The sequence below is a fragment of the Glycine soja genome, chromosome 11, assembly GCF_004193775.1.
Source record: "Glycine soja cultivar W05 chromosome 11, ASM419377v2, whole genome shotgun sequence".
In the NCBI taxonomy this organism is placed as follows: domain Eukaryota; kingdom Viridiplantae; phylum Streptophyta; class Magnoliopsida; order Fabales; family Fabaceae; genus Glycine; species Glycine soja.
In genome coordinates this window covers 46,320,028-46,344,147 of record NC_041012.1, presented here as the reverse complement: position 1 = coordinate 46,344,147, position 24,120 = coordinate 46,320,028, and the positions used below count along the sequence as shown (strand labels likewise).

At 30.9% G+C, this 24,120-nt stretch overlaps 5 protein-coding genes across 5 annotated transcripts; 2 read left to right on the top strand and 3 right to left on the bottom strand.

Moving 5' to 3' along the window:
• Nucleotides 1-5,680: 5,680 nt before the first annotated feature.
• On the top strand, nucleotides 5,681-9,434 carry LOC114377631 (probable galacturonosyltransferase 12). Its single transcript, XM_028336240.1, has 6 exons — nucleotides 5,681-6,330; nucleotides 7,216-7,271; nucleotides 7,383-7,538; nucleotides 7,645-8,235; nucleotides 8,345-8,647; nucleotides 8,811-9,434. Exons 1-6 carry the CDS (start codon nucleotides 6,120-6,122, stop codon nucleotides 9,093-9,095), a joined length of 1,602 nt encoding a protein of 533 aa, XP_028192041.1. The 5' UTR covers nucleotides 5,681-6,119; the 3' UTR covers nucleotides 9,096-9,434.
• A 57-nt stretch (nucleotides 9,435-9,491) lies between these two features.
• LOC114377632 lies at nucleotides 9,492-10,930 on the bottom strand. Its single transcript, XM_028336241.1, has one exon. The coding sequence runs from the start codon at nucleotides 10,801-10,803 to the stop codon at nucleotides 9,784-9,786; it is 1,020 nt and encodes a 339-aa protein (XP_028192042.1). The 5' UTR covers nucleotides 10,804-10,930; the 3' UTR covers nucleotides 9,492-9,783.
• Nucleotides 10,931-11,232: 302 nt separating this feature from the next.
• LOC114377634 (transcription factor ILR3-like) lies at nucleotides 11,233-13,730 on the bottom strand. Its single transcript, XM_028336242.1, has 5 exons — nucleotides 13,347-13,730; nucleotides 13,167-13,229; nucleotides 12,350-12,427; nucleotides 12,072-12,234; nucleotides 11,233-11,807 (listed from the first exon to the last, which is right to left on the bottom strand). The coding sequence occupies exons 1-5, from the start codon at nucleotides 13,478-13,480 to the stop codon at nucleotides 11,541-11,543; spliced, it is 705 nt and encodes a 234-aa protein (XP_028192043.1). The 5' UTR covers nucleotides 13,481-13,730; the 3' UTR covers nucleotides 11,233-11,540.
• Nucleotides 13,731-17,712: 3,982 nt separating this feature from the next.
• Nucleotides 17,713-19,403, bottom strand: LOC114374586 (thioredoxin-like protein CXXS1). Its single transcript, XM_028332245.1, has 3 exons — nucleotides 19,239-19,403; nucleotides 18,972-19,094; nucleotides 17,713-18,125 (listed from the first exon to the last, which is right to left on the bottom strand). Exons 1-3 carry the CDS (start codon nucleotides 19,338-19,340, stop codon nucleotides 17,982-17,984), a joined length of 369 nt encoding a protein of 122 aa, XP_028188046.1. The 5' UTR covers nucleotides 19,341-19,403; the 3' UTR covers nucleotides 17,713-17,981.
• A 2,400-nt stretch (nucleotides 19,404-21,803) lies between these two features.
• Nucleotides 21,804-23,424, top strand: LOC114374903 (photosynthetic NDH subunit of lumenal location 3, chloroplastic-like). The gene is made up of 3 exons (XM_028332626.1): nucleotides 21,804-22,177; nucleotides 22,716-23,002; nucleotides 23,101-23,424. Exons 1-3 carry the CDS (start codon nucleotides 21,880-21,882, stop codon nucleotides 23,215-23,217), a joined length of 702 nt encoding a protein of 233 aa, XP_028188427.1. The 5' UTR covers nucleotides 21,804-21,879; the 3' UTR covers nucleotides 23,218-23,424.
• Nucleotides 23,425-24,120: the final 696 nt, after the last annotated feature.

The following is a 24,120-nucleotide window of genomic DNA, read 5'->3' as shown; positions in this document are numbered from 1 at the left end:
TAGTATTTTGTTTGGTCACACTAAAATTAATTCTTTGTACTGTAGGCTGTAGCACATATTTCAACATAAGTTGATTTTTGATATTAATTTAAACAAACATTTCAATTACATTTATAGTTAACGATTTTAAGTTAATTTATTTAACTTTAAAAAATAAAGTAGATGTTTTGCTTGATAACAATTACGTAGTATTTCAGAGGGGATTTTTTTTTCTTTCCAAAAACTCTTTAAGAAAATTGATAAAATGGGTCCCTACTTAAAACTCTAGACTTGGTATTTGTTCAGATGCAAGTCATTCTTCTAAGATCTCCTAAAGTTGTCGTTGGTAATGGTCCCTTGAACCTTTCTTTCATGGTACTACAAGATAACTTGCGCTTAATACAATGGTTTTAATATTTTTTTTCTTAAATTGTTGTAGTGTGAAGAAATTTAAAAAGAGATTCTAAATTTCTAAAAGTTCAAGTTGCAGTAATAATTTCTTGATATGTTAGAAGAGACGAAAGAATCACCATGGAAACCAAATTGAAAAACCTTGTCTTGAGATGAACCTACATGAAACTCTTGTACCATTCATTCTTTTACTAGTGTTTGCTGTTTTTCTTTATGTTTTCTGCTTAGGCCATTTCTAGCTTGACTTCGTATTGAGGAACTGACATTTCAATTTCAGTTTTCTCCAAAATGTTAGCAAGCTTCAGTTTCTGCTAGTTTTTTTTTTTTTTTTTTTTAAATATAGATTCAGCTATTTAGGTATTTATAGTGTTATTCTCCCATCAGAATTAGAGTTTCATCTCAAAATTATTGAGATAAAATTTTAATTCTAATTTGTTCAATATCAATTCTCTGAGATGGAATATTCAAACCAATTATCCTTCAACAAGCGCGCCAACCAAATATCAATGGCTACAATGACTTTGACACTCTAGATAGCATACGTGGGATACAAATGGATGAAAAAGGTTATAGGAGTTTCTTAGACCCTGTGATCTACTTATACTATATTTTGATTTGTTATTGTAGTGTTTGCTCAGGTGGAGGTGGTGTGGAAAATGTCTTTTTGGACAAATTCTGACATAATTGTTACATCTGATAAAATGGAGGAGGGATTAAGTTATTTCAATACTAATTTTAAATTATTTTTTTTATCTTCACATTCAATTTTCTTCTATTCTAAGGGTTTTAATGATAAATTCATTTTTGATAATAAGATAAAAGAAAATAAAAGACTAGAATTGAGAGTAACTCTTGGAATAATTTAATGTGTCCTTGATATAATATTGGCCATGATTCCCATGCTTTGGGTCTACATAAGAAGTGTATCAGTCTTACAAAGGTCTTGATAGTGTGTTTTTAGGTCCAGAGGATGGGTTTAGATCATTATATAATTGAGCCAAATTTTCTAAGGATGGGTCCAGAACAAAGTTAACAAACAGTACAAAAAATTCATTAATAGCTGCATTTAAATTTTATTTTTCTCAATCAATTTCTACTAGCTCTTTAATAAAGCAAATAGACAAGACACTTCAGATGATTGAACAAAACTTAACATTATATTTAAGTCCAAAGGGTTAATACCCCACTTATTCAATGAAGGAATTTGTATAAGATGTCTAATGAAGTCTTATCTTATTACCTGTTTAGGTAAAGCGTAATAATGGGACCCAAAAGGGCTTCATGAATGCTTCGAAAGTATTGCTTGTTCTACCAAGAGCGATACCTGCAGACTGCAGTTGTTGATAAAACACTAATATATGGACTTTGCCATAGGATTACGTGCAAATAAAGTATTTGAAATCATAACCAAGTGTGCTTCTCGAATTTGTGATTCACATGGTCAACAAGGTTTAAGAACTCCTCTGTTTTGGAGTGCAAAATTAGCCACAAAATGGTCAGTGTTGGCTGCTGCAGCTGTCAACAAGAGTGCCTTTAAAGGTTTAAGAGGATAGATATTGAATCTTAGAATGCTAGACCATGCTCTTGTTACTTTATTTATTATACAAAAGAAAAACATTTTAATTGTGTTTCATGTGATTGAAGATTAATTTATTGATCCATCAATTAGATAGTTAGCTTATTCGATTTTGATTTACATGCATTTATACCCTTGTGTAACTAAGTACTGTCATACATCAATTGTTCAATGTTACATTTTACTTAATTTCGCCTTCAAAAACAAGCTAAACATACAAATCTATGAATACAATGTGGATGTGAGAGAGAGGCAAGACGAGAATAGATGCAGAGATATTATCATCGTAAATTAGATTTTCATTTTCTTGATGTAATTTTTTATTATTAGAGGCAATCCATACTTATCATCAGTTATTGCCATTTGTCAGTTAATACATCAACTTCGAAGTTGATATGGTGTTATCTTTCACGTCTCCTAGTATATTACAGTACCTCCATGTTTTTTATTTCTCATTTTTGTAGCAAATTTAATTTTTATTTGCGTGTCATTTTAAAATTCTAGCATTAACTCGTTAACGGTAAAGAAATCCTAACATTAATTATTACGTCTTCAATCATATCTACCATTTAATTACAAATTAGAATTCTGAATTTGAAGAATGGATAGCGATGAGGAATGAGGATGTTATTCATTTTCATCCCTTTATTTGATTAAGTATTTTCAACATTCTCTCTCTGCTAGGAAATGTATTTCATATACTATCTGCATGACTAACAAAAAAAAAATTCTGTCAACCATCTCAAAATATTATATTTTTTCTGACAAAAGTTAATTAGTAATAAATAAAATTAATAGATATCATTCATATCAATATCATGACACCAAAAATTAATATTTTTATCTTTATTTATACACTTTATTTTCTTAAATGCCTATGTACTTCATTTCAAAAATAATTTTATATCACATTTAAATGATTCATTACAAATCTTCATTTCAAAAATAATTTTATATCACATTTAAATGATTCATTACAAATCTAAAATATAATTTATATATTAGAAATAATTTATTTATTATAATTTTAATTATAATTTCATTTTTATTTTAAGTTATTTATTTATTATGAATTTTTAGTTATGTAAAAAAGTATTCATCGTGTGCAATACACAAGTTAAAAATATTAATTCCTGTAAAAAATAGAAAGAAATAATAAAATGAGATATAAAATATTAAATAAACTGAAAAATAAAGACATTAAGAATTTTTTTAAAAAAATTAATATAAACAGTTTTTTCATAATTTATATATTATAATCATAAACGGTAGATAAAATGAAGAAAATAAATTATAAAATCGTCAACTCAACATATAGGTTTGAAAATTTTATTTGTGAGACTTTTTGCAACTAAATAATAAAAATTTGATAGATATAAAATTATGTGTGTTGAAATAATTAATATTACTCTTATATATATATATATATATATATATATATATATATATATATTTAGATTTGTTTATAAAATTAATAAAAATAAGTAACGATTTCTTTAAAATGTTTAAATTAAAATTAAGGTAAAAGTTACTTGAATACTTGTGTACTTTTACTTAAATAGTAATGTTTTAATGATCTCTTTCCTTCAAATTTTACTTAAGGTGTACGTAGAGTAGTGCATCTCATTGTTTACTCTTCTTCTTTTCTTTCTTTTCACTTTTTTTCTTAAACTAAATATATCACATTAATGTTATGTGCATGGGCAATTTGACTAATTTCCTATGTATATGTTCCAATTTTGGTAACCTTTGCATTGTTCAATAAATTAGAATCTGTGTGGAACCAAATGTGCCTAGCTATAATGATGCTGATGAGCTTTGGAATTTAACTGAGCAAACTAGGTAGCCATGGTGTAAGCAAGTTTTCCTTCAGAAGCATGGCTTGCATGGCCAATTGAATCCACAGAATTTGCCGGTAAATGAAGAAATTGCAAAGTTATTTTTTCTTAGTTCTTGTCCTTGATATCTCTTGTAAGCTGCCATGTGTAATGAGCCAACAACATGCGAATGACAACCTCAACTAATTTCTTGAATTGGACAAGACAGGACTTTTGATCTTAAAGCCTAGCTTAATGGGCTTCCCTTTCTTGACTTCAAAAACAACACCAATACTTTCCTTCCTTACGTTTCAATGGGGTTGTCGGTATTCATGTGGGTCAATATATACTCAATCCATCTAATTAAATTAGTTTTGTTTTATATAATATATTCAAATTAAATTAAGAATTTAATTAGTACGTTTTGATAATATTTTTTTCTGCTATTTAATTATAGATTACTACATATAATAAGACTTCTAATTTTTATATAATTACTTTAAAAATTATATCTAAGATGTCTTTTAGTTGGCTAACAATATAAGTGAAGAAGAAAACTTTTGAGAGGGAGGAGGAATACTGTAAATGGTAAAGACTAAAAAGAGAGAAGAATTACCGTCGATCTGAACAATTAATGGATGTGAGACATGAGAGAGAAGTAAATGAGTTTTTTTAATAAATAAATTAAAAATTAGTATAATAACTTTAAATTAAATTTACTAATACAAAAGAGCTTATTGTTTTTTAATACACAAATAACAAATCAGCTGCAGCTAATTATATTTTTAAGTGTAACCAGTGTTTTTTTTTTTTTATAAAAAAAAGTGTAACCAGTGTTTGTATACTTGCAATGCACTTGTGCCCATTAATATAATGTTTAAATATATTTTTAGTTTTTTAAATTTGATTCATTTTTTAGTCCTTCAAATAAGTTACTCTTTTTAGTCCATAAAGTCTACAAAATGTTATTTAAGTTATTATGCATAGTGTGGACCCAAATAGAAAGCAAGAGATTCATAAAAAAAAATTGTACAAAAGATATTTATAATTTATGATAACTTTTGACTATCAAAATTTAATTTTTTAATATAAAGTATGATTTTCTGGTGGTTAAAAACTCATATAATCAACTCAGAAAAAAATTAAAAGTTTATTAAAGGCTTTAATTTTTTTATACATAAGAAAGATAAATATATACTAAATTATGTAATGTCATTGATAGAGATGATAAAAAAATATATATATATAAAAATTGTTAATTATAAAAAAAATTGTTCCATGAATAACATTTTTCAAAATGAATTGTTAAAATCACACAATATGATTCCTTAATTGTTAGGCATTCGTACCTTTTATTACCTTTTCTTGTTGTTTTTATAGTATAATTGTAAAACAAAAACAAGGTTTGTAAGCAAATAGAGATTCAATGGCGGCTACTTTTCTTTTGTGAAATAAATGAAAGATTTTCTGTCTATTACTTAGGGCCATGGTAATACCATTTTGCCTCATGTGTCCTCTAGATAGAATTGTTGAAAATGATGAGACATGATTTCTTGCACCTAATGCAAATTCCAAAGTTTACTCCGTACACCATTTAATATTAGAGAGAAATCAACAACATTGAATCTGATCAAATCGGATTCTCTTAATTGCCAATAACCCCCCTTACTAATAAAAGCCTAACAAGGGTTTGAACTACCATATATTTTCATATGCTTCCAAGAGAAAATAGAAGTAACGTTTACTGAATTTTCACTCCAACAACCACATCCTCAACCCCACCTGAGAGAGAGAGAGAGCATTAGTCATTGTCCTTATAGAAGTCCTTTTTCTGTCATAGTCCAAACTCCAAATCTATACACTAAAAAAAGCTTCATGTGGAGGCAAAGCCAATAATACATAAACTATACACCAAACAAAACACAAGGTTCAAATTTAATTTTTTCTTCATCCTCAACTAAACTTCCCTCCTTCAAAACCAAGCCAGTACACAAAACTTGAACCAAACAACACCCCCCCTATTAGTCCCATGTCTCTTTCTCCTTAACAACCACCTCAGTTCTCACCTCATAAAGATAAAAAATAAAAATATTAAAGCCTCTCAAACACCATTGACATGCCTGACCCAAATGCTAAGCAAGGTTAGGTGGAAGATAGCAACCTTAAACACCACCAAAGCCTTCCTTTTACACCATAACCTGACAAAGGGTCCTTGCAGTTTTCCTCTGCTGTTGAATTGTCAAAATGAAATAAGGACTATACCATTTCAAGAGGAGGAACTCAAGGCCCTTTTATTGTGCTGTTGGTATTTTCTTCTTTTTTTGCTTTAGGACAATATGCAGCTGCACATATCTCCAAGTTTGAGGCATGTTACTGTGTTTCCAAGTAAAGGGTTCAAGGAGTTTATCAAAGTGAAGGTTGCATCGAAGCGTGTCTCGTATCGGATGCTCTTCTACTCACTCTTGGTCTTCACTTTTCTTCTCCGGTTTGTGTTTGTCTTAACAGCAGTGGATGGCATTGATGGAGAAAACAAATGTACTACCATAGGTACACTATTAGCTCCTTTTTCTCTCTGTCACATGCACTTACATACCCACACACATAAGATCACAATCATATGCAGGCATGGACAGAAAGACACAAACAGGTGCACTAGTGGAAGTGAAACAAGAAGGGTCGATAAGGCTAGAATTTTCCATATATCAAAGCATATTATTATTTTACAAATTTTGAAATACTAGCTCTTTGGAACTCCTCGAACAAATCGTCAAAACTTCACCGACCTTTGATTTTTAAAAAATTGTAAATAATGAGACTTTTGATAAATTAAGGGAACTTGCAAGTTGCAACACAGTGGAAAAGATGAATATACATTTGTGTGTTTGTTTTTAAATCTTGGTTGATGTACACGTTTGTCTATTTGATTATATATATATATATATATATATCATCTCACCCCACCCACTATAGATCCATGTGGGAACTGTAAATCTGTAATAAGAAAAGAGGCATTAGACAAGTTTAAATACATCTACTATATATGTGAGTTTCTTTATATTATCCCTTTTGTCAGAACTGGAATTTATCTATCTTGTATTTTATAAGCAGATAGAATTTGTCAATTGTTATTGTCGGGGTAAATCTGACCATTCATTCAAGATTTCCATTTTAAAGTGTAGATAAGGTATACTCCAGTACATTCACGTGAACACTTTAGACCTCATGATAGTAAAGATACTGGTACAATGAAAACGGATGAACTTCAAAATCAGGAAATCATAAATTCTTTACTTTATTTTCTATTAAAAGAAAAAGAATCTGACTTTTCAAGCATGTACATGAATTTTACGGCTAGAAATTACAATTCCAGAAAATGTGTTTATTATATCGTTATATTTGACATTTTGATTAACTTTGAAATCATATTTGTAGGTTGCCTAGGAAAAAAACTAGGACCTAGGATTTTGGGAAGACGGCCTGAGTCATCTGTAATCTCCTGAACTCTTCTTATTATATTTATCACCATCTTAATGGATTTTGCTATTACTTGACCTTAATTTTCCATTGGTGACTGAGAATAATGACATGGCTTTTGATAGGTCCCAGAAGTGATATACCAAACATTAGATGAAAATCTTGGCAAAAATGAACTTCAAGGAAGATCTGATATTCCACAGACCTTAGAAGAGTTCATGACTGACATGAAGAAAGGTGGATATGATGCCAAGACATTTGCAGTTAAACTTCGAGAAATGGTACCATTCTCCTATTATCTTCAAACAGAAGAAAACTATTTTATGCATTGGTTACAGTTGTCCAAGTTGAACTCTCCATTAACATTAAAGCTGCACATTTTCATAGGTAACCCTTATGGAGCAAAGGACCAGGATGGCCAAAATCCAAGAATATCTATATCGACATGTAGCATCAAGCAGCATACCAAAACAACTTCACTGCCTTTCCTTGAGTTTGGCCAATGAACACACCAACAACGCAGCAGCACGCCTTCAGCTCCCCTCTGCTGAACTAGTCCCTGCCCTGGTTGACAATTCCTACTTCCACTTTGTCCTTGCCTCAGACAATGTGCTGGCTGCATCTGTGGTTGCAACATCGCTTGTTCACAACTTTTTGAGACCTCAGAAGGTTGTTCTGCACATAATTACAGATAGGAAGACTTATTATCCCATGCAGGCTTGGTTCTCATTGCATTCTTTGTCACCTGCTATAATTGAGGTCAAGGCATTGCACCATTTTGATTGGTTTACAAAGGGAAAGGTACCTGTTTTGGAAGCTATGGAGAAAGATCAAAAGGTGAGGTCACAATTTAGAGGGGGGTCATCAGCTATAGTTGCAAATACCACTGAGAAGCCAAAAGTTATTGCAGCAAAACTGCAAGCACTTAGTCCCAAGTATAATTCAGTGATGAACCACATCCGGATACATCTCCCAGAGGTAAAAATAAGGCATAGTATAGCAAATAAAGCTTTTATTTGATATCTTATAACCAAGTAAGTCTTTGGTGTCTGTGATGCTTATTGCCATTATGCTTTTTTCTTAGCAGTTGTTCCCAAGTCTTAACAAGTTGGTCTTCCTCGATGATGACATTGTGGTACAAACTGATCTTTCACCTCTGTGGGACATTGAAATGAATGGAAAAGTAAATGGCGCTGTAGAAACATGCAGTGGAGAAGATAGGTTTGTGATGTCAAAGAGGTTAAAGAGCTATTTGAACTTCTCCCACCCTCTAATATCTGAAAATTTTCATCCCAACGAATGTGCCTGGGCCTATGGCATGAACATTTTTGATTTGGAGGCTTGGAGGAAGACCAATATAAGCAATGTTTACCATTACTGGGTTGAACAGGTATTTATATCTTGATTATCTTCCATTCTACCTTAATAATATAAAGAAAAAGAAAAAAAAAAGTCAAATTACTTTAAATATATTTCTCATGTGTCAATAAAATTGGCTTTCCATAAGAGCGGTAGTTGATATAATATTGATATTTCTGGTTTTGTTTATGTAGAATATCAAATCAGACCTAAGTTTGTGGCAGCTAGGGACATTACCTCCTGGATTGATAGCATTTCATGGTCATGTCCACGTTATTGATCCTTTCTGGCATATGCTGGGATTGGGATATCAGGAAAATACAAGTTTTGGTGATGCTGAGAGTGCTGGTGTCGTCCATTTCAATGGCAGGGCAAAGCCATGGCTAGAAATAGCTTTTCCACAACTAAGGAAATTGTGGACAAAGTATGTTGACTTCTCAGATAAGTTCATCAAGAGTTGTCACATTAGGGCATCATAGCTTATATCTTGAGAAAACACGACCTCGTTGATGAGTTGAAGAAATGGCATTTGCATCCGAGGGAAAAGGAAAATGAGAGAGTTCTTTCAAGCATCAGGCCTTCCACGACAACAAAGAGACAACAATGATGAGCATGATGCTCCTTTCTTGCTTTGAAAATTTCTTTTTTAACTCTTTCTTAATTGAAATTCTCAGATTCTTTTTCTCTTCAATCCATATTGTAAGTATGAGTATTTGTAGATCATATACCAATACTATATGTTAAAACAACACCTTTTTTTCTTTTTTGGAGATAACAAACCTGCGAGCTCAAGGTTTTAACAATACACTTTTGTAAGATAGCGAGAGACCAAAGGAGCATTCTATCCTATTTCATTTAAACTAACATATAATACATTAAGAAAAAAGCAAAGCTTCTTATCATGTAATTCATAATCAGACAGTGGTATCTTGCAATTATATGACATTAAAGGTTCCATAAGTATACTGTACGCAGACTATCAATAACTTAAGGCTTAGTCCTCGAAAGTAATCCGAATTCTCATTCAAAATTGGTTAGTGCTACTATATGTTTGCTTCATACAATGGTCATAGTAGTGCACCTATAATCACTGAGACATACTCACAAACATGTTCTACCTACAATTCATGTGAATAGAGATCATGAAGACCAATGCTTCAGCTCCACTTACTTTCTCCCTGTCACATTGGATACCAATCCCTGGATGAACTTTGCAGACTTGGTTATGGGAGAATTGATAGCCATCAGATTGTACAATACATTCTCAACTTCAACTATAGTTGGCCTGACCTTGAATGATGAAACCACCTTCAATTCTTGTCCTTCTTCTACAAAAACATTCCATCTCTCTCCACTCACAACCCCATCTCTGACACACTTAAAAATCACCCCTTTTCTTTTGCTCAAGATCCCTCTCACCTCCAACCCTATAAAAGAATAAACCACTTCAAAAGAATCCACAAAGCCACTCAGATCACCAAGGTTGCTCTCTTCCTCAAATGCCCATTTTGGATTAAACAAAACCACTGGCTTTGGATAAAAGGCATCACTCACTCTTCTTATGGGTGCCAATTGGGAACTCTCAGGCGCCAAAAATATTGCCACATCTGCAGAATTCAAGATTCTGGGGTCTGTTTTGGCCACTGAGGGAATGTCAATGTGTTCAAAAGTTGAGTGAGACTGAAAGGCAATAGTGGCAGATTCTTTCAAGCTAGCATCAGGCCACAACATTAAGATCTTGATGGGAGAACCTTTTCTTTTGATGGGCATGTCCCCAAAAAAATCAAGAGCAAGTTGGGACAGTGAATCTGGTGAGTCATCAATGACTGGAATTTCAACCCTGAACTTGGGTTGTCTTAGTTTCTTGAACTTGCCTATCAGTTTGGGATTGTTTAGAGGTTTCTCTAAGGTTGCTGAAAGGGATGTTTTGGCCTGAAGTATGGCATCCTCCTTTGTGATAGGTGGCTTAGGGGAAGAAAGTGAGGAATGGATGGAAGTGGATGTTGCTTTGAGGGGAACAATGGAACTAAGGGGGATGTGGGAGCTGTTGCAGTGTTTGTATAGATAATGAGTAGTAGGAAATGGAATTGATGTGGTCTGAGTATTGGAGTGTGGAGGCAGACATGATGATGGCTTGCAAATTTGGATAGATTGGAAATGAGTTGTGTGGAGATAGGAAGATGCCATTTAAGGTTTTACAGAGAAACAGGGTGTTATAGTTCTGATACGAAACATTTGTTTCATCAAAGCTCTATCTGGTTAAGATAATAACATGCACCGTTTGTTCACAACCACACAATAGTTCAACATGTGGTGCGGGATAATAGCTATAACTCAAACTATACTGCCATGGGAAGTTACAGTGAAGTAAATAAGTACAATTTTAACTTCAAATTTATTGAGTTAAAGTTACAATACACTTGAAAAAACAAATCTTGCTTTAACGCGTTGCTTTATTCGAATGCATCTCGTTTGACATTCATTGTTATAATGGAGAAACTCCCACTAGTATGAATTTATTCCATTTTTTTCCTTCAAGAAGAATAAATGTGGCTGCTGCAAATTCAAAACTAAAGCAGCATTGACGCTTCTACTGTTTTTATGGGACAAACAAAATTCGAAAATAACAAGTCGCTGTGCTTGACCTTTTATTATTATTGTCATTATTTTGGTTCTGCCTTTGGGTTATATCAAAAACAGTAACAACCATCAAAGCCGCTGTGAAGACAGCCAGACATGCTTATTAACATTTACATGCAAATACCAGCCATTACTTCATAATAGTATCAGATGCCAAATACAGTCAAAGCCACCACTGAATCCAGTTACTTGGAACACTTAGAAGATAATAACTAAAAAGCTATAGGAAAATGATTACAACTTTTGAGCCAAAATGGAAGCCCAAATAATTGTACAATGCCAACTTAGGCAACCGGTGGACGGAGTACATGATCCTGTGAGGTATCCACGGCGGCCGGAGGCATAAATTGCCACATGGCAACTCCCGGATAGCTGATGAAAGGCACCAACTTGTTGCCAGGGGCTTGGCCTTGTGGAGCAAATGCAGCAGGGATTGCAGGAGGGGGTGGCAAGAAAGCAGGTTGAGCATTCATTGATTTTACCTGCACCTCCAACTTCTCTTTCTCTGCCTTAAGCCTCTGTTTCTCATCACGAAGTTCATTCTTCTCAGCCTGCATAGGAGATAGGAATTCAATACTTAGTGTTATAAAAGGTTTACAAGATGTTTTCCTCACAGCTACAGAAATAAACTACAACAACAATAACAACAAGGTCTTATCCCATTAGGTGAGGTTGACTACAAAATTCAACAAAGCCTTATCCCACAACTGTTATGGCAAAAAAAATTTAAGAAAATGAAGTACCAAGAATAAATACCTCTCAACAAGTCCTTCTATCTTAATAAGAATTTTTTTTAATATAAATTGGGGCCTCACCTTTAACTCTTTAATCTTCTCTTGAAGACTCGTATTTGAGTCTTTCAACTTCAGGGCTTCATCCCGCAGCTGTGTCACCATTCGGGCAGCATCAATCAGAATGGAAGCCTTGTCTGTTTTGGGAGGCCTTCCGGGCTCCAAGATGGAGCCCAATTCAACAAACCTATGCAGGTCAATCATATTAGATACATGCCCCCAAAACACATTTACGCAAACCCACAAGGAGAGCAGTTATAAAGTATAAACAGAGGGAAGATGGGGATGATTCAAAAGTTTACTTGTCATTAAGCCTATCCCTCCTCAACTTCTCCCGACACGCTTTGGAGCTAGAAGCAGTACTTGAATCAGATTTAGTCCTGCAACAGGAATAAACAAGAGATATGGTATAACTTCGTCCAAGAATAAGCATCTGGATTAAACCCAAAAATCTTTAACCTTTAGACAGGGAAAGAAGATGTGGGGAGAGTGGCTAAAGAAAACAGGAAAAAGAAAATTTAATATCATACTTAAGCATAATAACATCATATATGCAATAGGATTTGTCATGGCAAGCTTTTCATTGATGCTGCTAAAATGCTGCCAGTGCTCAATATCATAGTTTTAGAAACTTTGTTGAATTTCCATTTTCACTCAATTATATTACTTCACGGATCATATAAGTCAGTTAAATCGATGACAAACCTATGACTAACATGTCTCTTTAGATTATTCAAAAAATTCACACTGCCTTTTATTCAGTCTTCAATTGTTACTTCAAGTTAAAACATAAAACAAAAATGGTAAAGTAAATAATCTGAAGCCTAAATTCTAAATGAACCACAAGAGCCAAACAACAAAAATTAGGAAATAAAACCAATAAAATGCTAAGTTGAGATTATGTGTTCTTCTTCTTATTATTTTTGAGACCACAGGTATCTTCTACCAAAAACGATCCTCGCGCAAGCTGAATAGACATATTCAGGAATCAAATTCGAAATTCCTAGTTAAGCTGAAACAACCAAGCGCTTCGCGGTGGTTACGTTTTATCTTCTTTCATCATTTTTAAAATATTAATTTAACAAGAAAGAAAATGTGGGTGGGGGGAGAATTGTGCACCTTTTCTTCAAAGCAGGATTTTTTAGGCCATCAGAATCCCCAAGCGAAGTATCAATTTCGACACTGGAAGCAGATAGTACCACCAAAACACAAGTTAGTAATTAAACGGGAACCAGTTGGGAACTAAGATTGAAAATTTGAAACAGAAACCCTAAATTAGAGGAATGAATGAGTAGATACCTGACATTGGCGGGAGGTGGGGGCCAGGAGAAGGTGGAAGCGGAGACGGCGAAGGAGGAGTCGCCGACGGGAATAACGTCGTCGTCGATCAACGGGTAATCGAACAGCCAATTGCTGTTTTCCGGGGAAACCATGGCGCGAGCTCTTGGGATTTTTGGGGAAAATTCTCAAGTTGAGTGTGTGTTATTGTAATTGAGAGTGTGATTTGGGAGAGAAAATGAGAAAGATTTGGATGAAGTGGAGGAGGGAAGAGAGCACGTTGGAGGGTAGAGAGAAAAAGAAAGGGTGTTGCTTTGTGGCTGCCAAAAGGGGAATCTATGGCTATGTGTGAACAGTGATGCGACCACGATGAACCAATCACAATGTTACCACTAGTAAAGGGAAAAAGAAAACGTTTAGGATTTTTTTTTAATTTTATTGTCAAGGGAATATACATTCTCATGTTTATTATAAGTTTTTTTAAAAGTATTATCTAATCTTATTGATGAAATAACATGCAGTCTAGTTAAATACCAAAACTCGCTATTAGGCTATTAGTAGTTCAAAAAAGTTATATGAAGTGGCTTGTTGTTGTGGAGGATTCAAATTAGATGTCTAACTTAGTATATTAATATTTAATTTTAAAAATTATATAATTTTAAAAGAGGAAGGACAGCATAAGGAAGCAGAGAAATCAAATCCACCTCCACTCTCCAATGCATTTGTTTGGCCATAAAAATGAAATCAAATGGTCTATGCTTACGTCACATGTTATGTTGAATCGTCATCATTAAGAAGCACAAAATGCCCCAAAACGCGTTGAGTAAACAACTAAAACGTTTTCAATGCAGCGTACCATTTCAATTTCACCCTGCATTTTTTTTTTTATGAATACCTAGGATCTTTGACACGCAAGAGAACTCTGATAAATTTTTACAAGTTTTAATTTTTTTAACTAGTTATATTAGTTGTAAGACTAATTTTCTGCAGGCCAGTCTTATAACGTGTTTCACTTCATTTTTCGAATGTAACTTTCTGAAACTAATAGTTATAATTTCATCATTTTGAAACGTGATTCTTTCATTCTCAGAGAATTTTTAAACATGTTATCAGTTACACTTAAATTTTATTATTCCTCTTTAATGATATATTTTTTGGAAATCGAATTCAAAATTTTCCTTATGGTGAATTCAAAATTTTCCTTATGGTGAATTCAAACGTGATTTTGAATTCAAAATCGAATTCAAAATTATCAATTGATTTATACTCATTTGATAAGTTTTACCTTACTTTGTTATTAGGTATTTTTTTAATGTAGTTGAGAGTTAACAGTCTAAGTGTTTATTTATATAGTTGATTTTGAATAAAATAAATTTTATGAAATAAAATTTGAAGTAAATAGATTTATGTTTAGGTTATTTTATTTTAAAAATAAGTTAGTACGTAGTATAATCTATTAGTAAAATTTATTGCGTACGGTTTTTTCCTTTCAATTTTTAAAATTAATTAAATTTCTTCATTTTTAAAACTAGACAATTTAGTCATTTTAGTTATTTTCCTATGCATAAAACCCTTATTTTTTAATCTAAATTTTAAATTTTACGATAAAGTTGAGATATATGAAACGATTTCAAAAGTTGAACTTTAGGTTTATAATACTATTAATTAAGCATACATTTTTTTTCCTGGTAGAATTATTAAGCATGCGTTGTGTTTGATATTTCTTGTTTACATCATTAAATTTTATTGATCGATATAATTGCATAAATAATCAAAGAAGATATATAATAATAAAAAATGTATGTTATGTCGTTATATAAATTAAAAATTAAACTGATGAAAAATCAAACAAAATTTTATTAAACTCTTAGGTGTCTGTATAAGTTATTCAATTATTTAATCATAAACTGTTCGAAAATGGAAACGTGGTGGCATGGGCTCCGCCAAGCTATGACTTATGAGAATGAATTTAATGTTGGTTTTTATGTTAAGTAAAATATCCAAAAAGAAATAAATTGGTATCATAGAAAACAATTTCAGCAGTAAAAAAAACCAATTTCAAATTTCCTCTTGGTTTTATCTGCATAATCATGTTCTAAATGTTAAAGACGGTTTTATTATTATTTTAGAGTAACAGCTAAGAATCTGTCAAAAAAAGAGCAACAGTTAAAGAAATTAAAAATAAAAAGTATTTTGAGGGGAAAATATAATTTATAATATAACTCATTTTTATGAAAAAATTTAATAAATGTTTTTTTTAAAGGTTTGATAAAAGTATTTAAAAAATTATAATAAATCATATATTCTATCACTGTGATCAATCAATTGAGTTGTTTTTCTTAATTTAATGCTTTAAAATCTTAAAAATTTAATGTTTTTTTATATATTTAATAGATAAAAAAATAGTAGGCAACTTTTATAAGAGAGTTTATAATTTATAATTTCTTATTTCATAGCTGTCATTTAACGTAATTGATTTTGGAACTAATTTGTTATGCATATGTTGCACATGGGAAAATTAGGCCGACAAATAATGAGTCATCATTACAGTAGTACATATTACATGTGTGAGTGCATGAACGATGTGAATGTGAAGCCCTGAAATGCTGTCACCGTGTCTTCTGTCGGTTTTGAGAAAAGAAATATACATAAAAATATAAGAACGTGTTTGAGAACGTGTTTGAGAAAATTGCAAAAAAGTAGACTATTTTAATAATTGATTATATATATAATTAGTTTTTGTTTAAGTAACTTAGCTGACAAACGATTTTAAGATTTTACATGATACAAAAAATCAGATTTTACATGATAAGTTAAGAAAAGAAATATATTTTTTCATCTGGAAGAATTAAACACAATATCAAATGATTTATAATACTCATTAAATTAGATCTCTTTGATATGAGAAAGAGTATGTAAAATTTCTTTTGGTGACCTAGCAAGTAATGAATGAGTAATTGTGGAAATACAAACTTTAAACTAAAATAAGTTGTTCTAAAATAATCTAACAGGATTGACCAGGAAAGATGTTACAAAACAATTTAAATTTGATAAAAAAAAGTTTTTCCCAAATTTTAAGCTATCATCCCAAACATGTTTTTTTATTTTAATAAGCAACTGAAATTTGTAGAAATACAGTTGAAATGCTTGATTTCTAAACATGCTTTAAATATAAAAGATGATAGATTAATAGATATAAATAGTTAATTATGTATTGAGATAGTTAAATATATTTCAAATATCATCTCTCACCAGTCAAGTAGACCTCGATCTAGTGCATAACATAAATAAAAAATTTAGTAACAAAATCATAATCTTATCTAATCTCATCATCTTTGGTATTTACTCACCAAATAATCATATCTATTTGTTGGGAAAAAAATGCACACCCTTCCATTGTGCATAAGGATAAAAAACCACACAACTAAAAAAAAAGGCAACACCATAAAAAAAATAGAAAAGATCACATTTATTTAACATCTCATATCTACATTTATATTATTTGTTTTGTTAACCAAATTTGTCCTTTCATGCCTATATTCATAATTTTTAACAATTTTTAACATAGTTCAAACTTTCATCTTTACATCTACAATCTCATCACAAGTTTTTTTGGATAAACTTGATAAATCATCCCTTCACATGACCTCCTCTTTCACTTAGGGGTATATATATATATATATATATATATATATATATATATATATATATATATATATATATATATATATATATATATATATATTAGTGCATTTTAGATTGAAGTTAAAAATGTTGGACATGTCTTCCAATGCAAATCCATGGGATAAAAGCAAAATAAAAATAAACGTAAGAGTTTTAATCATTAATCCTTTAACAAAATTATTTTTGTCTTAAAAAGTATTTTTTCACTTGATTTTCAAACATACCCTAAAATCATAACATATACATTTGGAATATGAAAAATCTCCTACTTTAAAGAGTAATTTTTTTTATAAAAAAATTAATGTTATTTTTACAATAATTATATATAATACATTTTACAATTTTTTCTCTTTTTCACATTATTTCATTTTATTTTATTTCTCTATTTCTTCTTCTTATTATTATAAGGAGTGTTATGAGAAGGTGTCATTAAAATATCATTACTTTTTACAAATTTTGTTTCTTTTTTTTATATGATTAAAGATTTAAGGGGAGGAGATATGAGTTAGGAATATTTTTTTTTTATCTGTAAAAATTGAATATAATATAAAAGAATTTATAACACTCACACATCCTACTCAATTAATTAAATTATCAGGGTGGTACTTAAGCAATAATGTTTATTATATTAGAAATAATTTTAGTTTCAATCCAATGAGGTGGTACGCATCCTACTCAATTAACTAAATTATCAGGGTGGTACTTAAGCAATAATGTTTATTATATTAGAAATAATTTTAGTTTCAATCCAATGAGGTGGTACGCTTGGATGATACAAGAAGAAAGGATATTATAAGAGAATAATGCCATCATGATGAAACTCAATACAAAGTACCATTCACACTCTACTGACTTTCCCGGGTCACCAAACATATACTTCAACAATGAAACAAGCACAGAACAACCCGTATAAATATTACTTTGGAATATAAAACATATATGAAATGCTTCCTAGCACAATGAACAACAGTTCTAGGAACGAGTTGAGTGAACAAAATGGTCAATCCTTTTCCTAATTTCATCAGGATTTGCACCCACAATTTTGTCCACAGGAGTCCCTCCACTCAGCAACAGAAAGGTGGGCATGGCTTTGATTTCCATCTTGGAGGCAATTTCCTGATTGAGGGCCACATAATTAATGCACATAAAGTAGACAAAAGGGGTTAAGACTTAAGACATATATTAATTCCACTTTTAGCAAGAAATTATGCTCAGAATACTGTCCTTTAATTTGAATGAGAAAAGAGAATGGAGATCAGGGAGTAGATACTCTAATTGCAAATTTGTTCACAATACATTAGACAAAGAATTTGAGATTATCTAAAAAAAGATAAATTATTGTAAATTAAAAATCTCAGTTATATATTGTCTAAAAATTGATCAGAATTATTGGTATGTAGTGATTTTTCTTTATCAAAGATCACCGGTCTATAAAAATATATTAGATTAGAGATTAATTTCACTTACGATATGTAATTATTATTAATTCAACAAAATTTTACACACAAAAAATCAATCATATATTCTTCCATCAAATATTTCCTTTTCCAATGTATTTCCACACCAATTGTTACTTGGTGGTTTAAAACTATGAAATAATTTCTTCAGAAAAAAGGTTCCATTTAATAAATTATAATCAATAGTTTGGTGTAAATTAAAGCCCGTTATAATTTTTTTAAAAGAAATTATGAATATTTTTATTGAGGATTAGGTTAGAGATAAGATTTAGTTAATTGTACTATGTTTATATAAAAGGAGGACCATGTGAACTCAAAGTGGGGTTTGAATCTAAAATAAACAATTTGGAAGAATTTGTGTGGATACCCTTTAATTGATTCCTTCTGGATAACAATGCATTTTATGCAAATCAGAGGCACGGCATAGAGATTGATGAATTAAGATACGTAGTATACATAGTTTAAAATAACAACAAATTATGTGGTGTTGTGTGAATCAAATTACCTTAACCTCATCCACATCCAACGTCAGAAACAAAACATCTTCATAAGTGGAGGCCAATTCTTGAAAGAAAGGATTCATAACTAAAGAAGGGACACACCAGAAAGCAGAGAAATGAACTACAATCTGCAAAATGGACCAAAAAACATAGTTTAGAACAAACCTATACTACATGAATGATCTTTGAATTCCTTAGCTAACTAACTATAATAATAATTGAAACTAAATTGATTTATACTGAATAAATTCACATAAACAAAGGAGACTCACAGGGTACTTTTGATTGGTAGCATAAGAGATGTGGTGTTCCCATGATTTTTGAGAGTCTATTTTAATAACCTTAGACTTTTTGAGCTCTTCTTTCTCCTCCATTTATTTCTTTCTTTCTTCCTTCTGCTGCTTCTTTTAAAGGGTCTACACATATAAAAATGGTCTTGGAGGAAATGTAACTATTTGAGCAAGATTGCACCCAAAAAAAATGCTGATTTATCATTTTCTTATTAATTTTTTTTTGCTGTTTTGAATAAGACATTTTTTAGATTGATGTATACGGGATACAACAAAAATAGTCTAGCTGGGGCCTCTAGATTAGTCAATCCAATGGTCATGATCATGTAGTTCACGAATTGAATTAAAATATAAAATAAGTCCAACTTTTATTTTCTACGAAAATAATAGTATCAATATTGAGAAATTTTCCAAATTAAGATAAATGACATTTTTCCTAAGTCGTCAACTTTTCTTGATGCCCCGTGGTATAAAAACAATCAATATCAAAGCAGGGGAGGATGGACATACTCTTAAGTGGTGTAGTAAGAAAAAGTTTATACTATCATTTTAGTCATAACATAAAAAAATATAATTAAAGTAAGATATATTTGTGGCCCATAACGCTGGAATAATAGTAAAACGCATTGAATAATAATAAAAATAATACTAACATGTGTCCTTACCTTACGACACTAATTATAAAAAAAAAATTCTATATAAATGTTATAATATACATTCTTGGATTGATTATTAGTGATTTTTATTTCTTAATTTCTTAACCAATATTTTTAAGATACTTGTTTACCGTATTCTAAAAATATTATAAACATTCTGACAAAAAAAATTATAAACATCTAAATATTTTTCAGGTGGGGAGGGTGGACCATCCCTTTTCTTTTACAAGTGTATTAAGGAGATTCTTATAGTTTCGTAGAGAAGGGGTTTTGTTTGTGAGGGGAATGATAAAAAAAAATATCTTCAAGAACCAGCTGAAGTTAGCCAAATTGCATATTAAGAAAGGGAATCAAGTTTTTCACTAATTTGGATGTTTTAGGATAGAAATAGCCAACATAAATATTGTGGCTTCTCATTTATCTGGTGAACTTGCAATTTGTGATAGTTCTTATCATGTCATTTTCACAATGAATGTATACAAAATCTCTTCATTTATCATTGTTAACCATATTAGGTGAAAGACAAGTTGCCCATTTTATATAGGCACATATGTCAATGAAACTGGGTTTGTGATATGTAGGCCATCCTTGCTCTCAAAGTCTAAATTTTTTTATCTGGCTCTATATATGAAAACTAATAGGTATCAAACCTTATTGGGTATCAACCTTATCAAGCACTAGAAGGTGATAAGGAAACTTAACCTATTTAATTATAGCCAATTGTTCAATTATCCTTTAGTTATTAATTCTACAATTTGTTTACTAGTTAAACATGATTAACACACCATAAATGTTTGACAAGACTTTTTAAACATTGTAATAAAAAGTTAGTATTTGCCAAAGTTAAATACTAAAGTAATTCCTGTTGAAACTTGCCGGGACACTGAAGCCAGTGTTGAGTAACCCGCGATCACGTGTGTTTCTGAATACATATTGTTTGATTATTTTAAGGGGTACTATTATATTTTAGGTGACTTAAAGCTTTTTTTTTTTTGAAAAAGTAATCTTTTATAACTTTTTGTAAGGGTTTTCTTAAAGAATAATACTAGTATTATTTTTAAAAAAGCTCAGTTGTTACCAAATTTGCCTTGAGACATCAGACATGTGAATAGAGACTTCGTTATTATTAATTATTAAATTAAAAGAATGTCAATAGCTTTTAAGTTTTGTTTCAAAGAAAATAAAAAAAATTTAATTAATCCTTTTCAAAATTTCAAAAAATAGAAAATAAAATACTAGAAAATTTTTAATTATTAGAACAAAAAAATATCATTCTCAATGTATTAGTATTAAAAGTATAAAAATAATCGTAAACAAACGAGATGTTTTTTTAAGCCATATATGCTAAAATACAAGTAATTAAAACTCATTAATACTTTAAAGTACTTTCATTTTTTTATAATTCCTTTGTGTAAAATAAAAAAACTCATAAAGGATGAGAAGATAATATGTTAATAAATTAATAAATCTCAATACAATAATAACAAACCAATTTTACAAGCTGTAATTATAATCTTAAAAAAAAACAGTATAAATAACATTTCGTCGATCTGGAACTCTTGTTCAGATATTTTTTTTCTTCCATTAAGTTTAAAACCTTATATTTTACTTTCATCACGTTGAAGAAGTATGATACAATAACCAGAATTGCAAATAATTTATTCGGTTAAAAATTAATTAAGGGAGGTTTTTTTGTTTTTGTACAAAAAATGAGAGGTCCATTTGCCCGAGTTAAGAGGAGTGGCCCATAAGAGATAGGCTCGGGCCACAGAGTAACAACAACATCCGTGGCCCAGAAAGCCCATACAACTACATAAAGTAAAATTACCATACCATCCTTGATGAGGATAAACATTTTATTGGCACTCCGTGGATAGCACCTTTTCCCAATGGATATGACACATAATTTTTTTATTTCCAACCTTTGATGAACCATTTTTCTTTCTCACACCTCACTCACTCATTTCATGGCTCCTCTCACAAACTTGCATGGAGCAGTCTCCAAGACCTTAATTCCGATCACATGTCACCTTCCAAATGCACACAAAAGCATAACAAAGAGAGGACAAGTGATTGGATTTCTTGGAAGCAAAACACACCAAAAGGATGCATCAGAGTGTGCAGTTCAGGCCACAAGAAGAGCAGCAGCATTAGGCCTTGCCACTGTAGTGCTTACTTGGAAATTCAATGACAAGATTTCATTGGCTAAAGATAATGGTTTCTGGTATGAAGATCACCCTCTTCCTGGACCAACTGTCACTAACAGTAAGCTTTCTTGTATGCATATACACATAGTTACATGGCAGAAAAAATGTGTTGAAATTTGGATTTCATTGCTCTCATACTTTATTGATGATGTTTTACTGCTCATTGGGATTATGAATAGTATTTTTGGATTTGCCCCTCTAAAATGTGCATCTTGTACTTCAAAAGATAAAGGAAGATACAATATCTATTGATTAACAATTCAAATTTCAATAATCTCATAATTTATTTTACACACTTCAATCACTGAGTTTTAAAGTGTAATATAACTGAGTAAATAGTATGTAATACAATCATAGACTAAAAGTTCTTTATACTGTGAACTAATCAGAAATGGTCATGTATGGTGGTTTTATTAATTTTTATAACAATTATATTAAAATTTATTGTTAGCATGATTTCTGATTAATTAATAGTATAAAACTTGTTACATTGACAATGTATAAAAATGAAACTCTAATTTTTATATACTGTGCTTTTAGATGAGTCAAATAGGGTATTTTATATCTTTTGATGAGAATGTTTATTATTTGGATAGATATTGCAAATGCGAAAACGGGGACACGTTCTTTTCTTAAGAGGGGGATTTACATAGCAAACATTGGAGTGAAAGGAAGTGTGTTTAGGATAAAGAAATATGCCTTTGATCTTCTGGCAATGGCGGATTTGATAGCAGAAGACACACTCAACTATGTGAGGAAGTACCTAAGGCTCAAGTCCACCTTCATGTACTATGATTTTGACAAGATTATCCCTGCCATTCCAGTGGATGATAAGCAGCAACTAACTGATATGGCTAACAAATTGTTTGATAATTTTGAAAGGGTAATACTCTTTTTTTTTCTCCCCCTTCAAAGATCAGCGTGTTATATTATAACGGTTGATGGATTAATTGACATATTGAGTTTGTGTTGCAATGACAGCTTGAAGAAGCTTCAAGGAAGAAAAGTCTACCTGAAACAAAATCATGCTATCAGGAAACTGAAGTTATGCTTAAAGAGGTCATGGACCGGATGGATATAATGTACAAAACAATTTGACACTATCTTCTTAATCAATTTGTGTTATTATTTCTCTTATCAAAATCAGTTTTACTTTTTTGGTATACCATGCTAATTCCAAGAGAAGGGTACCCATCAAGAATATAGAAAACTGTTATTTAATAAGTGACTTTCAGCAGAATTGCAAATGTATGATATTGTCAATGCCAATCATTATATTTTCAATTATTGATGGATATTAGGATATGTACCACCATCCTGGCAAAAATGTTTCATGCCTAAGAACTGACATCCAAATCCTCTAAGAAGCAAAGCGTTGCTATGCTTACATCCCTATCAACTAATGGTGTATTATTATATTTCTTTATAACTCGTGTATTGCTATATTATTGAAAACCACACTTCTATATGTTCATTTATACTTAAGACTATTATTTAAAGAAAAAAAATATTATACATTGTCAGGATAAAATAATCAATATAAAAATTATTTTATATTTACTATTTATAATAAATTTATTGATTTTTACAAAATTATAAAAATTTATTGATTTTTACAAAATTATTTTATAGTACATTATCATTAACCCTTATTTAAAATCGGTTATCAGTGCAATTAAAATTAAACTCAGAGATAACAAAACTTAAATATACAATATAGTCTCTTACCAAACACACTAGTGCTGCATTATAGCCAAGTGGCCTGGTCGATGCTTGCGTGAAAACCAATCCAGCACTTAAAAAGAGTTATAGAAGCACATGGTTATCTCAACAGTAGAGTATGTTAACAACTTTAAGGTTTTAGTGCGTCTGATTTGCAAAACATTCTCGAGATAATAATGACTCACTTTGATTCTTACACGTTTGACAAAATTAAATATTCTGTGAGACTGACAAATATGTCTACTGATATATAAATAAAGTAGAATAATATGAAATTAT